This window comes from Dasypus novemcinctus, chromosome 9 (genome assembly GCF_030445035.2).
Source record: "Dasypus novemcinctus isolate mDasNov1 chromosome 9, mDasNov1.1.hap2, whole genome shotgun sequence".
In the NCBI taxonomy this organism is placed as follows: Eukaryota; Metazoa; Chordata; class Mammalia; order Cingulata; family Dasypodidae; genus Dasypus; species Dasypus novemcinctus.
In genome coordinates, this window is record NC_080681.1 from 68,375,440 (window position 1) to 68,393,324 (window position 17,885).

A 17,885-nucleotide genomic window follows, 5' to 3' on the forward strand; every position below is an offset into this window, starting at 1 on the left:
CTTTTCCATCAGAAGAGTCATAACAGCTAAAAGACAGCATAAATCCTGAACAATGGCTCCATAAATCCCAGTGCTATGAGAGAATTTAACATTCTCACCCACAGATGTTAATATTATAACGACATTTCTGTGCTGAGTGAAGAAAAATTATTTTTTAAAGTGAAGTTTTCAGGGGCATATAAGAATTGATATTGGAAGAAAGGCCAGGAGAGGCACTATACTTCTGGAATTCTTTAATGGAAACCAGGTTATTAATGTACCAAAATCGACAGTAATTCATGGTTGTAAAAATGTTTCATAAATGTTTAAAATATGCCTCTCTTTATTAATACTTAACAGTCCCCTTCAATGAGCTAACAATATTACTTAATAGCACTGAAGAACATAATATATATTAGTAGAGACTTCGGATTCAGTTTAAGGTATTAGTTTTAGTTTAGTTTATTAACCATACTGTTAATAAAAGGTGAAATGAGACAGAGAAAATGTGGCCCTCTCAGAAAACAGAATCTCAAAGTTTGAAGTTGAAATATGAGCCAAGCTTATTCTTCCAGGTATTCTAAAGAAAGCAGATTTAAATCCAAAACACCATAACAAATGACAATGTGACAGTGGAATTCATTGTATGCAAAAATAAAACTGAAAGATTGCAAAATAATGTAAGAGAGTTTATGGGAAACAAAAACCACAAACCTAAATGCAGACTGCTTTTTGTTAATGAATTAAGATTTTCCAGATCATCAAATCTCCCTTGTTGACTGTTGCCTTCATTTGAGGTTATAGAGGGTAGGGATTCAATGCCAAAATTTTCTTTCATCTTAAGAGGAAGAAAAAAAATGCATTAGTACTGAAAATGCAATGTTGTTCAAACCAGATAATGATGATAGTGGAAAACTGGCCCTGCAAACAGGCATTCTCAAGTAATGGTTTATACTGTGGTAAGCAGTAACAAATGCTGGTAACTTAATATCTGCAAGAGTATATTGCCTAGTAAAATCTCATTTTTTTCCCACTGGGTTTAAAACACACACACACAAAGCTTGTTTTATTAATAAGTGGATTTAAATAAACATGTATCAAGGTAGAGCAATAAAAGTGCTATCCAGTCCAGAAAGGGCAATTGTTGATGCACACCACCTCCTGCATCATGTTCTTTGATGGCTATAATTTAAATAGCTTAATTGCTGATCCCAAAGTACACAGTGAATTTCATTTCTCTAAGCCTTTGTCTGCCCTCCTTAGCACTCTTATCTGCCCAGTGGCTATGTGAGTCAGCCAAACCTAAAATCTATACATAAGCACTCTCAACAGCATATTGCACTTTCCACGTGTCTTCCTTTTATACAGACATCTATGGGATTTTTCCAAAGTTAAATCTTACAGAATATACAATTTTCACTTCAGTATTTTCCTGTAGTATTTTTATGTCTTTATAGACATAAATTTAAATGACTACATTATAGCTACAATATGATTATACTATAATTCAGTTAAGGTAAATAACACTATATTATTTTCTATTGTTGGAAATTTGGTGTGTGCAAAACAAAAACGTGGATTTTATCTTTTACGATGTTTTATTTTTTTAATAAAGGTATACCTGTCAGACTTCAATGGGAACTGGAATACCAAATACTGCTAGCTTTTTCCAAACAAATTATGTATATAGCTAAGTATGTAATAAATCAGATACTTAGAGCCTAAAGAACATAAAATTAAGCTCAAACATTAAATAGGGGTAAGCAAGGAGATAAAACTACTTACTGGAATAGAATAAAAGAAGCAGGAAAAACTTTTTCTCAGAGAAGGGAGTAAGGAAAAAAATGGTAAACATCAAGTTCTTAAAAATCTACTATACAGTAACTTTCGAGGCCATTTGGACAAAGGTAATGGCAGTTATGAAAGTCAAAAGAAGAGAACTGGACACTAGAATCTGGGATTTCAATATAATGCATATTAGAGGTCAGATCTCTAGAAAAATGAGTTTGCTTTCTCCTAAATAGAGAAGAAAATATGAACATACAATTTCCCTGGGGAAAATAATACTTAGGCAAAAGAACCAGATTTATAAACTTTCATAGTTTCATCCTTCAACTAAAACCTGGGAGTGATTTTTTTTTTTTAAAGATTTATTTATTTATTTATTTCTCTTCCCTTTCCCCCCGCCCTGCCCCAGTTGTCTGTTCTCTGTGTCTATTTGCTGCGTCATCTTCTTTGTCCGCTTCTGTTGTTGTCAGCAGCCAGGAATCTGTGTTTCTTTCTGTTGCGTCATCTTGTTGTGTCAGCTCTCCGTGTGGGCGGCACCATTCTTAGGCAGGCTGCACTTTCTTTCACGCTGGGCGGCTCTCCTTAGAGGGTGCACTCCTTGTGCGTGGGGCTCCCGTACGCGAGGACACCCCTGAGTGGCACGGCACTCCTTCCGCACATCAGCACTGCGCATGGGCCACCTCCACACAGGTCAAGGAGGCCTGAGGTTTGAACCGCATACCTCCCACGTGGTAGGCGGAAGCCCTAACCACTGGGCCAAGTCCGCTTCCCCCTGGAGTGATGTTGATAGAGAAAGATAAGCTTCGAATATATAATAGTTGGGCATATTTGTACTCTGACAATACAGCTATATCTATAATCCAAAATGGAGCTTACAATGATGATAGATGTGCTATTGCCCAGTACACTTCTGCAGGGCACCCTCAAAAGAGAAAGCATTGGACATTACATATTTCCAAGGCATTTGAATGTTTTTGAAATCCATCCAGAGCTTGTAATATTAGATTATAAACAATCCTTACAGGGGCCTATCAGTAATGAGAGGTGGGCAAGTAAAGATGGAGGCCCATCCTAGATGTGCGCAGCAGCCAAGGGGTATGACTTTTGTCACTGGAGGGTGGAGGGAGGGGAGGAAAGGGTTACTGCCCAAAGCAAAAATACACAATTATCATTATTATTTTTTTAAGATTTTCTTTTTTATTTCTATCCCCCCCCCCAGTTGTCTGCTCTCTGTGTCCATTTGCTTTGTGCTCTTCTGTGACCACTTCTATCCTTATCAGCAGCACCAGGAATCTGTGTTTCTTTTTGTTGCATCATCTTGTTGTGTCAGCTCTCCATGTGTGCGGTGCCATTCCTGGGCAGGCTGCACTTTCTTTCGCACTGGGCGGCTCTCCTTAGGGGGCACACTCCTTGCGCGTGGGGCTCCCCTACGCGGGGGACACCCCTGCGTGGCAGGACACTCGTGTGCAGCAGCACTGTGTGTGGGCCAGCTCCACATGGGTCAAGGAGGCCGAGGGTTTGAACCGCAGACCTCCCATGTGGTAGGCAGATGCCCTGTCCATTGGGCCAAGTCCGCTTCCCATAAAATATACAATTATTTTAAGAAAATAAAATCCTTTTTCAGATAGATACTTCAGGGCTGAAAAAATTTTAATCAATGTCAGTTTGGGGAGCCTTTAGAGATTACCTCATAAAATTAGTACTGGAAAATAGAGAGACAGATTTAGTAATTAGGATGCAGGTCCTTCACATTGCAAGTGTTGAATATTGCTTATAAACTAGCCTTTTTAAAGAGCACTTTAACAAACTAATAGAGTAGGTGGTTACACTGTGAAGATCATCAATATGAAGAATAAAAAAAATCTGTTATGCAAATGAGCAGTAGAGAGCAGGATAAAATTTTGAGTGACAGTATGGATTTAAAAATTACTATATTTCAAACAATCTATATGGAAATTAAAATGATGTATTTGGAAAGCTGTGCTAAATGATTAAAAGGTGATTCCAGTGATAATGTATACACTGACATTAAATATGCACTGAAAGAACTTGAATAAAATTATACCAGGAAATGTGAGAATAAGCAAAAAAATTAATCTTATAGGTCTTTAAATATGAATGCTTAAATTTATAAAGTAAATGTTATAATTATATATTTGCCTATTTCATCTATATAGCTAAAACTTTAAATATTAAAATGGGCCTACATTTCAGGTTGTCTTATATTTGGGTAAACAGAAAAATTTTATTTTTAGAATAACAGTCTCAAAACCTGTGTATTTGTGAATATTCAGTAATATATAATTCCAGTTTGCTCTTACAATGAAAATTCTGTTTGGGGCTGAGCATTTACAGATACAGGAGACGTAAAGCACAAATGTCAATGGCAGCACCGCACGCAATTCTGCATCACTTCTTCCCATGTCCAGACATCATCCACATATTCCAGAACATCTGTTCTCTGGTTGACTGCCCAGAGTCCTCCATTGGGGGGATCCTCTGGGGTCCTTTGAATACATCTAGCACAGCACCCTGCACAAGTATTTGCAGAAGGAAAAAAGGGAGGCAAGGAAAGCAACCCCCTCTATCTGCCCTGAAGAGAGCGAATGAAGGCACATTGTGCAGATCACTACAGAGAAGTTAACAAACCTCAGCACAGGAAACCAGAGCACATTGCTAAGCTGCCTTACAAAAAAAAAAAAAAAAAGTTCTATACAAGAAGTTTCTCTTCATTTGCATAAAAATTTAATGAGGGCAGGAAACAAAAAAAAATTTTTAAGTCCTGAATAAAGTTGATTGGTGATTTAATAGCAAGGGCAAACCTATTAAAATATAATGCTTTCCTGTCAAGTTGTAAATAGACACTATCTCAAATGTCAAGATGATTTTCTAGAGTCCAGTCTCTTTTTCATTTATTATCTTATAAACACCAAGAACAGTGTGAATGATGAAGACATAAACAATGTATTTTAAATTAAGTCATCTTTGCCTTGACTTTCCCTGACAAATACACTGGGTGAGAAATGTTTAATAGCTATGTCTCCCTGAGGTAATTAAAAAAAAAATCACAAAAGCCAAAAGAATTCTACTTTGAAGTGAGGAATTTGGAGAAAAATATCACTAAAAAGAAAGCAAGGCAAAGGATGCAGGTCATTGACTCCAATGAGAAGTTGTGTAGCATTCATAAGAAAATATTACTTGTACTTACCCAGGGTCCATACTTATGCTACACATCTATGGTACATCTTAGAAAAACTATTAATTATGAAAAGACCATTCCATTTTGTTAGCTTGTGTTTTGACAGTTACCGGACTTACTACATGCAGGCCTCCAGAGAAGGGTGAGGTAAAGAGGGTGTGTGGAGGACCTGTTATACTCCCTTACCGTGTTTTCAGTGCTGTAGCCATATTGCTGCATTCCGGGGGCGTACATACTCGGCATAGATCTTGCTCCTGGAGGCTCAGGTGTTTCACTCTCATGTAACCACTGTGCACCAAAGTGGAGTTCCTTCAGGGAGGGGACGGGAGTGGCCTCTGGAACATGGGATGAGGAATACAACTCCATGGACTGAAAGCGGTCTTGAAATAGCTCATATTCTTCATCAACGAGCATTTCTCTTTCTTCACCCAGTTCCTGCAATCTAGGAGTCAGAAATTCATGCATTTCCCAGGCTTCCTTGCTGTCATCTATCTCTTTTTGTTGGGACTGGAAAGACTTCCCCAAATCTAGAAATGGTTCATCCACAAGTTCTTCTTTAAAATATGGTTCATCTCTAAATTCCTGTAAATAAAAGTTGCCAAATAATTTATAATACTTATTGCCTGACCCAAAGCTGCAATAAATACACATTAACTGAAGAATTAAGACACTGACATAACTGCAATGCTCTACATTATATGCAATGTGTGGTTAAAACGAGGAGAAATGCAAACTCACTCCCACACCAACACTCAGGCCAGGAAATGGACAAAGAGTAAAATAAGATGCAGAAATCTGCCCTTGGCAAGGTGAATGACTATTCTAAAAGGTTCATTATACATTAACCACCTGAAAATTTGCCATGTGAAATAGGAATTTTGTTAAACTGCACACTAAATATTTAACTCATTCATCTAATATAAAAAATAGTACATAAAATAGAGATTACTTCTCACTATTACTTAAAAAGACTAAAGAGGGGAAACACAGATTCTCAGTCTATCCTTATCAGCAGTCATAGAAGAACATACAGTGGATGGACACAGAGAGCAGACAACTGGGGGGAAGGGGGGTAAGGGAGATAAATAAATAAATTAATTTAAAAAAAAAAAGGACTAAAGACATGGGGAGTATGTCCCAACTACTTTGAGTACAAGAACACTTTTATAATATATACCATGTAATAGAAAAACATTTTTCTCATCTGTGATTGAAAATACATGGCAAAAGCAAATGAATACAATATGTTTGGTAAATGAATTTATATTTCACTAATCAGAACAGCAATTCATGTGACTGAAACTAAATAGTCATACTTGCGCATACTGAGTAATTTCTGAAGCATACATCTGCCAACCTCTTAACCTAACTCTGGTGAACCTGAGTCCTTGGCACAACGAGGCCCAATACCTTTAAGAGGTCAATTATATTTCTTATTTTAAGTCTTATTCATTAAGTCCTACCAAGTGTAAGTTCTTGAAATGAATCCATTCCTTTCCATTGTTTTCTCGCTGGCAGCTAAACATAACTGGTGTAACTTTTAAATTAATACATTATATTAAATACTGCAACCTGGTTATTTCAAACAAATGTGGTTAGAGGGTATACTTGTTGCATAGTTGTCAAATTTCAACAAAAATTTCTTCAATAAAAATATATAATGGATATAAGAAAATATGTCAGTTTGAGACACTATCAAAATATTATACCAAGACTATCACCAGGGCAGTTATTATCAAGTGAAGCAAAACCAAAATCAACTACAAAGAGTAATATAAAAACAATTTATTTTAAGACTAAAAAAGGAAAAGTTCCAAAAAATACTTTCTAAAATCAAAGCATAAAGTAAGGTTTTACACCATAATTATTTTCTTTAGAAAATATTCAATATAAAATTCTTTTGTATAACTCCATTTTTGAGAGCACTTTAAATGCAGATCTATCTTCAAAACTCTATTCTTCCTCCCAATTTTTAGGGATATATTAGTGATATAAAGTTATGTTTGTTATTTGAAAATGCCTTCTATGTGACTGGTCCATTTATGGGAGGCACTATAATAAAGGAGGGGAAATGTTTCAGTGTAAAAACTTTTAAATTAGAAGTTTAAAGGGGAGATTATTTAATATGCATCTATTTAGCCAAGGAGTAATCAGGCAAATTTTTATCTTCTTTACAGAAATTCTGGCTGAGAATAAACCATTTAAATGGCAAATAATTGTACTAAATACCTTGGGTGCTTCAAGTATTAAAGATGAATTTATATTATGAATTGTTCCTGAAAGTTCAGTCTTATCTTCATTATTGCTTGATTGTAAAATATAACTTTCTTCCTCTTTATCATCTCCCTGAAAAAATAAAGTACTTGTATAAACAAGAAAGTATTTTAGTTTCAAACTCTCTTCAGATTAATTCCACCTTTCCATTAAGTACAAGTGTACAATAAAATTTATACAAACTGCTTCCCTGGAACAAACTTTCTTAAATAAATAAAAAGAAAGCCATATTCAGGTCAGATTTTTAAAAAAAAGATTTCCCTAAAGAAAAAAATCACTTTAAGAGTAACAGATTTTAATATTAAGAAAAATATAAGCATATACAGGGGTGATATTAAAAATATTTAACAACTGTACAGTGCAGTCACTCTCAATAAGAACAGGTTTATCAATCCTGGTACATACCAGCTCATTATCAGTCCCAGGTTATAACATAGCACTATCTATTTATTAAGTCCTTCCTATATATCATGATTCTATGTTAAACAATTTATATGCCTTGTGTCAGATTAATCTTCACAGCAATTGTACAGGATTTCATATTTTATATTTATAGAAGAATAACAGCAAACATATTATATATATAGCTATCAATGTACCAGGCACAGGTTTAAGCATGTTAAATATACTAATTCATTTAATCCTCATAACTCTACGAAGTAGGTGCTCTACCCTTATTTTTTAAAATGGGGGCAGAGTAATTTGCCCAATCTCATATAACTAGTCAGTTACACATCTAGGATGTGAAATCTGGCTGTCTGGTTCTCAACCACCATGCCAGTGCATTTCCCATCTTAGAGATGAGGACATAGGAGCTGCTTAGGCTAAAACAACCAGCTCAAGGATGCACAGCCCATGAATGGCAGACCCAAGCAAAGGCCCCTAGCTTCTGGCTCAAGTGTTCTACTGTCAGCTCTGTTCTGCTGGTTTTCAACATGTGTGTAGTTATTAAAGTTAGTTCATCTATTTTTTGGATCTTGTACATCTGCAGCTTGTTTGTAGAAAAGAGAAGATAAAATACATTCTTGGTTAGCATTAAAATGTTACCATCTATACAACACAAGACTTCATAAAAAATAAGTTTGTTTTCCTAACTTACAAATTCATAGTCTTTCCACTTCAACCTGACTTTGTACTTCTTATTCACACTCTCCACAACCACTTCTGCTGTGGACTGAGTCAATACTCTATAAACATTCGTTGATTACCTATGTGGCCACCAACTGCCTCAAGGGGGCTGGGGCGGGGAGGAGACAGAGAGAGATGCCTGGTTCCTAGCATCACTATAATAGTCTTGCTAAAGGAGCCCAGATGCTGAAAGAGGAATGACCTGGTAGTAAAATGTCTTATTAGTGACCTTTCTCTTGGTCCATTTACTGGCCCTCCCACTCCCAAGCAGGCTTGGACTCATTAAGAGAGACCTGAGCAAAGTTCTACCCCACAATTAGTACATTCCCGAACACTTTCAGGGTAATTCTACAGGTTCCTGAGTCTTCTAGAGCTCTCTCTCTGCCAGAAACAGCACAGGAAGCCACACCCAGGTGGTACTGAGTTCCATTATTCACACTGCCTGACACTTCCTAAAATTGCTTCCCCTGTGCAGCCCAAATAATCGCAGGGAAAATCTAGATAAAGTTTCCTGCCACAACCAAAATACCAAGAAGATGAGTTCCCCATAAAAATATCAAAAGGTTTTTCCTTTTTAATTTGTCCAAAAATCAAAATGAGCATCTCATGATATCAGTTTGGCTACAGCAACAACTAAGCACCAAATAAAAAATAAGAAGAAGAATTTGCCTTAGCTGTGTGCTATATTCCACTTTCAAACATTTAAAGTGTCTGAAAGGGGTATGATTTTGTGCGTATAATACATGAAGGCCATGTTACAGTTATTGTGGTGGTGAGGTTCTCCAATGCAAAAATTAATACTATATGTAAGTATGCATTTACTTAGACACACATATGTAAACATTATAAGTATGTTAATATATCTCATAGAATAAAAGAATTTTAGTATTAAGAAAGATCTTAGTCATGTCCAGTCTTCTCAGAAATGAAAAAACAGGCTCAGAGGTGAAAAATGGCATACCTGTTAATCAACCTGCCTGTATGAAGTTTCTTAAAGTGTGAAATTCTGCATCAGAATTAATAGGTGATCTACTGAAGTGGCACATTCCCAAATCTCACAACGGAATTACTAAATCAAATTCAATGAATGTGGAACCTGGGAAACTTCATTTTAACCATCTCCCAAGTGATTCTCATGTAGATTATATATTTTTAAGTTTGAAATGTCCTGGGATAACTCTTAGCAAAGCTAGGAACAGAAACCAGGTACCTTGAAATCCAACATTCTACTGCTTGGGGCTTTGGTTTTAGACATGCTGCATGCAAACTAAACAAGTAACAATATACTAAAACAGGAATACACAGCACTGTAGCTAAGAGCATAGAATCTGAAGCTGCCCTGCTGGATTCATATTCCAACTCTGCCCCTTCCTACCTACATGAACTTGGATATGTTATTCAGCTTTCTGTGACTTGACTGACTCATACATAATGACGGTAATAAGAGGACAAACTCTTAAAGTTTCTGTGAGAATTAAATAACATATGTAGAGAGCTTAAAATATTGCCTGACAGGGGAGCAGATGTGGCTCAAGCAACTGAGCGCCTATCTCCTACATGGGAGGTGCTGGGTTCAGTTTCTTGTGCATCCTGAAAAAACAAAAACAAGGAAAACAAACAATAAAACCAAATCAGGAAAGCCAATGTGGCTCAGGGGTTGAGTGCTGGCTCCCCACATATGAGGTCCTGGGTTCAATTCCTGGTTCCTGGTACTCAAAAAATATCTATATAAATATAGATATATATATAGCCTATATATATAGCCTGACATACAATAAACACTCAATATTTTTTAAATTGTCTGAAGATGAGCATCATCAAGTATTTTTTTTCATTGAGGAATCTCCACAGAACCAGAACAATAAGCGACCTTAAGCCATAAATAGTAATTCAATACAAAAGATCAGGTAATAAGACAACTTCAGGATGACTTGGCCACACAGGAGTTCTAGGTGTTAGAAGTTACAAGGTGCTTTGATAGTCAATAAAGCATATTAAAATCTCATGTCCATGTGATTAAAATGACATGGTTTACTGGATTTCAAATCTCAACATCACTCCCAAATGAAAGCTAAAATGTACAGACATTTTAATTTACATCACAAGGAATAGGAAAAAAACACAGAAGTCTGTGCTCAAAGCATAAAGATCAAAATAATAGTAAAGATGGCAGTAGTAAAAGTAGTAATGTTAGCAGATAGCATTTATGCGATACTATGCTAAGCACTTAATGAATATAATCTTTAATCCTCAAAATCCTATAAAGACATAATTTTTCTTGATTTTGTAAATCAGGGAGATCAAGAAACTTGCCCAAGTTCACACAAATAGTAAGAAGTGGAACAGGGACTCAAGCTTAGGTGTATCTGTCTCCAAAACCTGTGTTCTTAAGTCTTACATTATCACCTCCTAGATTAACAAAATTCAACACTTACCACCAAAGGCTTACAGATGCCAAGGTGTACAATGCCTGGTGGCACAGCTTTCAACACTTCCACAGCTTCAGCAAGTGTGGTGTTATCCAAACAGTGCTCATTAACTGAGATCAAGCGGTCTCCAGGTAAAAGTTCTCCACCTCTTTCTGCTACACCATCTGCTACCAGCGAGCGGATCACAATCACTGATCTTGTGGGATCTAAGGGATCCTAAGAAACAAGCAAAGAAGAAAGATGGTTCAATGCCCTGAAAACACATACACAGTCTTAAGACAGTTTATGATTACTAATGAATCTCCTTTGACAATTGACTTCAGGTGTCAGCATTGGGATGATATTGTTCCAAAAAGATCAAAATATATTAAAATACCACTCTATACAACAACACAAACTTTCATCCTGTCCCAAAGTAAAGTTATAATTCTATCGCATGCCTGAGTGTTTAATACATATACATTTCTTTTTTAAACTTTGGCAACTGATATTTTTTTGTACCACAAGAGGTCTGTGTACAGTTGAGTAGATTCTCTGACATCTTCAAGCATAGTCATATCATGGACCAAATACAAAGTCCATCTATTACTCCTCTTGGGCAATAAGTAAGTTCCAAGAGAAGCATATTATGGGAAATCACGCTCCCTTCATATGCATTCCACCAGTATACTATGCTTCTGCTAAAGCACTTAAGTTCAGAAAAGACATGGAAACCATGGAAAATGCCACTGCATTAATAAAGTATGTTTGAAAATAGCACACCTTAAAATTATGAGATGGTATAAGGGCTCCCAGGTGAGAACTATTCCAATATATAGAATTGAAGGCCACTTCATGAATAAAACCAATGTGCAAAATGTTCTCATCCACGGGGAGGGCCCCCTTTTTTAATTAAATACTAAACATAACATGTTGACATTCAATAAATGTATTTAGTTAATAAAAACCAATTTATGTGCATTATTTTCTTTGTTAAAAATATAAGCCCACCATTAATTTTTATTTTATTCAATAAACATTAACATACAGTACTTACTATGTAACAGGCTCTGCTCTAATTGCTGGACAATCATTAGTTCACTTAATCCTGCCATCAATCCTGATATAGGAAGATTGCCTGTATTTTACAGATGAGGAAACTAAGGCTCAGAAAGTTTAAGCAACTTGCCAAACCACCCAGTGAATAAGCGGCAGAGTCAGGAGTCATACCCAGACAAGCTATCTGCCATGCTCTGCTGCTTGCTCCTCACCATAACAATAGTCAGAAGAAACTGGAAACAAAGAGTTGTGAATGGAACAGAAAGACATCTTCCTATTCACATTGAAATCTTACGTTTGAGTGGTCTCTCTTAATTTGTCCTAATGTAAAGATTTATGGTACTATTATTAAACCTCAAACTTATCAAGGAAGAGAGAAAATAATTAAATCCCATCACAGAAGCATTTACTTTTGTCTATTTTGCAATTGCTTCATTACACATACTGTTCTAAAAAGGCAAGACTTAAGTAACTTGAGATTCACTGCTGCTAACTTCTATTAAACCCTTCCTGACAAACTAGAGGGAAACAGCGAAATTTTGTATTAAAATTACAAGACTTTGGAATTAGCAAAACAAGAATTTGCCAAGTGCCAGTCCATGTCTACTTAAGTGGCTGATGGTCCTTTTGAAGTTTTCTGATTCAGTTGTCTATATACCTGTGTTTCAGATATCAGTTCATTTGCAAAGTACTACATAGAATTTTAGTCAAACAGGTCAGATTTAAAATCAACAAGATTTTAAATAATTCCTTGAAAAATAACTAATTCCTTGAAAAATACCTTCAAACATAACTTATCTTGGTTTCTTTAACCTTGTCTTTCTACCCTCAAGTCAAGAGACTTGGTAATTTTCTTACATGCCCCAATGTATATAATACCACATATTTACAAAAAGGATTAAAAATAAAAAATAGTCATGGAAAGTCATTAATAATGTTCATAGTGCTAAACTATAATTACACCAATGTTTTCAAGTAGAGGGAGCTATTGCACAGGAAGAGAAGAGAACTAAAAAAATGTACAGTGGTATATCAGCAGGCAATCAGTGCAGTAATATAAAAGAGCTGTCTATTTTGTCACCAGCAACCATGAATCACAACACACTTTTCATTCTGAAATATGAAACCATTACATTTTTAAGTTTGACACACTAATAAATAAGCTGTACAATTATGTCCTTCATTTAGGATGTCAGTTTTTGATGAAAGGCTTTTTTATTGAGGGGGAGGGAAACTACATAATACCCCATTCTTCTCATGAAATGTACAGCAAGCAGCTAATATTACTTCAGATTAATAATTACTAAACTTTCTTAGAGAAACTGCAACAGTAAAACATACCAAAAGCAAATATATGACTTCATGAGGTTAGTGTCTGAGCAATCTCCGCAGTTTCATATAAAACCTATTCAAAAAGTACTATTTGAAGCCTGAATAGATGAATAGATTTTCAAAACTAAACCTGTTGAAATGATAATTAGAAACATTTCAAAGGAAGATTAACCAGGAAATAATGAAAATAGAATTATACCCTTGAAATTTTAATGTATTTCCCTTATTGTAGAAAAAATCAGTGTGTAGTTATTTACACAAAGTAGTCTTCTTTAAATATCAAACTAGTAACAGGTGTGCTTGCATACTAAAATGTATTCAGGTTTAGACCTTTATTCTAAACACTAAATATATTCTACCACTCCCTTTCCTGCAGGAGAAAACTCAAAGGCAGTTTCTTTGTCACTTACAAATAAGGACAAACCACCACCTCTAAAGATGCCCCATTATGTATAATTGCTACTTCATTTTCTATGATGACTTTGCTGATTGCATGATTTCCCACATAGCTGAATGAAGTTGCTTTAATGAGTAACAGTCATTTCCTTTCATGGCCATCACGTGAAGCCCCCACCCTATGGAAAAGGAGCAGCTGTTATTGCCCACTGGGGCGGCAGCTATTCTTGAAGTTTTGCTGCATTAAAAAATGCATAAGAGCTAACCTGATACATTCTGCTTCTCATCAGAAAGGTTGGTTTTCCAAAAATATAGCCCACAGTATCATTCCCATATTATAAAGGTATTTCTCCAAGCCCTCTAACCCCTATACCCCAAATGGATTTTAAACGTCCCCATCAGATTTATCACAATTTTAAAATCTTTAATTTTTCTTCTTTTGGTTGAATGACACCACAAGGAACATAGTGCTCAAGAATCAGGATGTTGTTTTAGACTAAACAGCCAACAGAGGGCACTAAAGACCAATCACATAATGTAAGAAACAGCACCTTTGACTATGCAGGCCATTCTCCCCTTGTGAAGGACATTTTTTTTTTAATTCAAAGCCTTGTTTATTTTATATGCTCTAACAGTGTCCCATATGTTTGTTTCAACTCAAGCATTTATGAAATTTGCTCCTTACAGCGTGTATCAATATTACCAAACTCCTATCATCAATTAAGCACAGCATTAGATTGGATGAAATATTTCAAACTTTCATCAGACTCCTACACCAGAAAACAGGTGACCTGAATTCTACATTCACTGCTTAGTTATGAAATCACAGGTGAACCACCTAGCTGCTCTGTGTTGCAAATGAATAAAATCACCCCACCTGTGTGAAGAGAGCTGGATGAAAGGATTTTTGAAGTTCCTCTGAGACATGCTAATGTTTGATATTAGGAAATATATGGTTGGCTCAATGTTGGAGGAAATCTGAGTTGACAAACTCCTTTCCTCCAACAAGTTGAGTGGCATAACCATACACCTAAGAAGAATTCACTTACTTTCCCTTAGCTCTCCAAAGAGCTGCTCAGGAAGGTATGTCAATTGGACTTCTATCTCTTCTATTGGATCTTTCCTCCCCACTTGCACAGCCATTGCCTTGGTTTACCTACTCATCATTTCTTGGCTATGAAATAGCAACAGTTTCCCAGTAGGTCTCTCAGTTTCCATCCTTGTCCCCCACCTCTTCTTCACTCTCCACAGAGATAACAGAATGATCTTTAATAATAAAAATGTAATCTCAGTTTCTCCTCTGCTTAAAACTCTTCAGGATAAAGTCCAAACTCCTTGGTAGAGAAATTCCTTCAGATATGCTGTTCAGTTTCATCTCCTCTCACTTTACCCTTTAGGTAGCACTGCTGCCCAGGTTTGCCCTGAACCTTGTTCTAATAATTCAGAACTGTTGAAATTCAGGGACTGTGAAATGATGGGGCATGCTTTGTTACACATTGTATATGCCATCCCTTCTACCAAGAATGCCTCCCTGCCCAATTACCACTTGCTTATGTCTTTGCCCCTAGAATCAGCGCAAAGTTTCCTCCAATGTGAAGCCTTCCCTGACCATCCAAAAAAAGGACTTGAGCACTTCCTACTCTGTGATAGCCCTAAACCTGGGGGGGGAGGTGGGAGACGACTTTCCATGATAGCATTTACCATAATATATTTTACTTAATGTCCCTGAGTTCCCACAATAAGCTAGGTCCTCCTTCTCCTGTTAGATGTATCCATGGCACCTTGCATTTCTCTTTTACAATACTTTTTTTTTTAAGATTTATTTTTTATTTATTTCTCTCCCCTTATTCCACCCCTGCCCCAGTTGTCTGTTCTCTGTGTCCATTCGCTGTGTGTTCTTCTGTGACCGCTTCTATCCTTATCAGCGGTCCTGGGAATCTGTGTTTCTTTTTGTTGCGTCATCTTGTTATGACAGCTCTCCATGTGGGCAGCACCATTCTTGGGCAGGCTGCACTTTCTTTCACGCTGGGTGGCTCTCCTTACGGGGACGTACTCCCTGTGCATGGGCTCCCCTACGCAGGGAGTCACCCTTGCGAGGCAGGGCACTCTTTGCACACTTCAGCACTGTGCATGGGCCAGCTCCACACAGGTCAAGGAGGCCCAGGGTTTGAATCGAGGACCTCCCATGTGGTAGACGGATGCCCTATCCACTGGGCCAAGTCTGCTTCCCTGTTATAAGACTTTTAATCATCTTCCTTACTAACAATAAGCATCACAAGAATAAGGATGTGCTTGCTTCTTTGCTGCTTTATTTCCAATGTCTACTACAGTGCCTGGCACATAAAAGGCACTGAATAGTAGTTGAAATACTGAACGATTTAATCTATATAGTGTCTTTTCCTTCACTGGACTATAAGTTCACCAAGAGCAAAGGCCATATCTCATCAAATATAAAAACAGCAACAATAATACTGTCAACAGTTATTGAACTGCCATACCAGGCACTTTTCTCAGAATATTCCTTATTTTAACCCATTTACCCTCACACCACCACCACGAGATAGGCACCATTATTATCCCCATTTTACAGATAAGGAAACTAAGGAAAAGATGAAATAACTTAACAAGCAAACAGTTGATAAATGGCAAAGCCAGAATTTAAAACAGCTGGCTAAGCTCCATAGTCTATGCACTTAGCTACCAACTGATGCTGCTTTTCCATCTTAAGGTATTACTACCTTCTAGAGAAGGTAAATCTGTTGGAAGAAAACATGCCAAAGTGCAAAACTGAGTCACACTTGGCCACTAGAGATTTACTAAGTATTTCAGTGTCTTACTGATGAAAAAGGTAGAGGGCACATAATGTGCAGCATGCCTACATTTACAAGTAAAACACATTTGTTTGTCAAACTTGAATTTACATTTACTATCGCAAGAATCCATCCATTTGGTAAGCATAAGAACACCTTCACATGAAGAGATACAAATGTGACAATCATTACGGCCAAATGGATAGAATTCAAAGTTTTCAAAGTGCCCATAAAATACTTTATATGAATATCTCTGTACATTCCCACAGATCAAAGAGAAGAGACTTCACATAAACTAGATCAGAGTGCAGGGGTATCACTTAGGGTAGGGATGTGGTTCAGTTAGGAAACATGGGCTCTGTCATAGACAGGCATTTCAACTGGAAGATGTGAATTGCCCTAGCTATGAAGGTGCTGCAAAACTAGATATATGAATACAAGCAAGCAAGTATGGCAAGTCTAGCAGAAAGTCATGAAAGAAGAAAACAAGAAGAAAAGTGGTCCCATTTAATAAATTGGCAAATGATCAGAAAGAGGCATTTTTGGAAACAGGAGGAACATGAGACACACACTGATTCTTACATATGACATCTACATGCTTTGCAGTCTTACCCAAATTAAAAAAAAAAAAATTAAGACGTAAACTGACTTAAATTACATGGGCTCAAAATAAAGAATAATCTTTGTTATTTTACCTTTTTCTTTTTGCTATTCTTTATCTATCCAGTGCCCCAAATTTTAAAATCATTAACTAAGGGGTTAGGAAGAGATTGTACAGCAGGATGGCAAAGAGTTTGACCCTAGTTTATTTCAGATAAAAACTTGGCTACAAGTTACTTTGCTTTTGATAATTTTGACACTATCAACTGAGGGTATTAAAATATAATGATAGCCCACTAGAAGCACTTAACTCACGAGAGGAAATATTGTTACTTCTTACATCTTAATTTTAGGTCATTCAAGTTCTGTTTTGTTGTACAGCTCACCAAAACACCTGTTCTTCAGCCGTATTATAGGAGTCCTTCACTAAGATGATGAGATAATTTTAAGGCATGGTTAACAAAACTAAACAACTCTGAAATATAAAGTGCTCTGCAAACGAACAGAAACAATCTACTGACCAATTAATTCAATGCTGTTGTGCACAATATTACAGAATTAGGCTATTAAGCTTTAATTCACAAATATTTATTTATTTAAGGGCCAGGAAGTATGTTTCAAAGATAATTTTAAATAATCTACATACACTAATTCCTGCATAATACAGGCAGCTACCTACATAATATTTGATAAGAGAACTGTTTCAATAACATTCAACTGAGAAAGCGAAGAAAGCAGCAAAGCAGTCAAATAATAGCTTCTTGAAGAGCATAACTAAAGTGTGGTCACTATTATTCAAACTAAAGAGTATTAAGTTAAAATCTAAATAAACTAACAGCTAAATAAGTATTCAAAATAAGATCTCAAGGAAGTTGTGAAAACGAAGAAGACAGGAGGAAGCTACTAAGTTTA

At 36.4% G+C, this 17,885-nt stretch overlaps 1 protein-coding gene across 11 annotated transcripts in view; it reads right to left on the reverse strand.

Moving 5' to 3' along the window:
• Positions 1-17,885, reverse strand: part of PATJ (PATJ crumbs cell polarity complex component) — a 435,722-nt gene that overhangs the window by 278,646 nt on the left and 139,191 nt on the right. For all 11 annotated transcript variants that reach the window (XM_071217421.1, XM_071217419.1, XM_012519032.3 and 8 more), the window contains 4 exons: positions 10,804-11,013; positions 7,196-7,312; positions 5,153-5,548; positions 694-817 (listed from right to left, as the gene is read on the reverse strand). In XM_071217421.1, the coding sequence (XP_071073522.1) occupies positions 694-817; positions 5,153-5,548; positions 7,196-7,312; positions 10,804-11,013 (847 nt within the window). The remainder of the gene's footprint in view (positions 1-693; positions 818-5,152; positions 5,549-7,195; positions 7,313-10,803; positions 11,014-17,885) is intronic.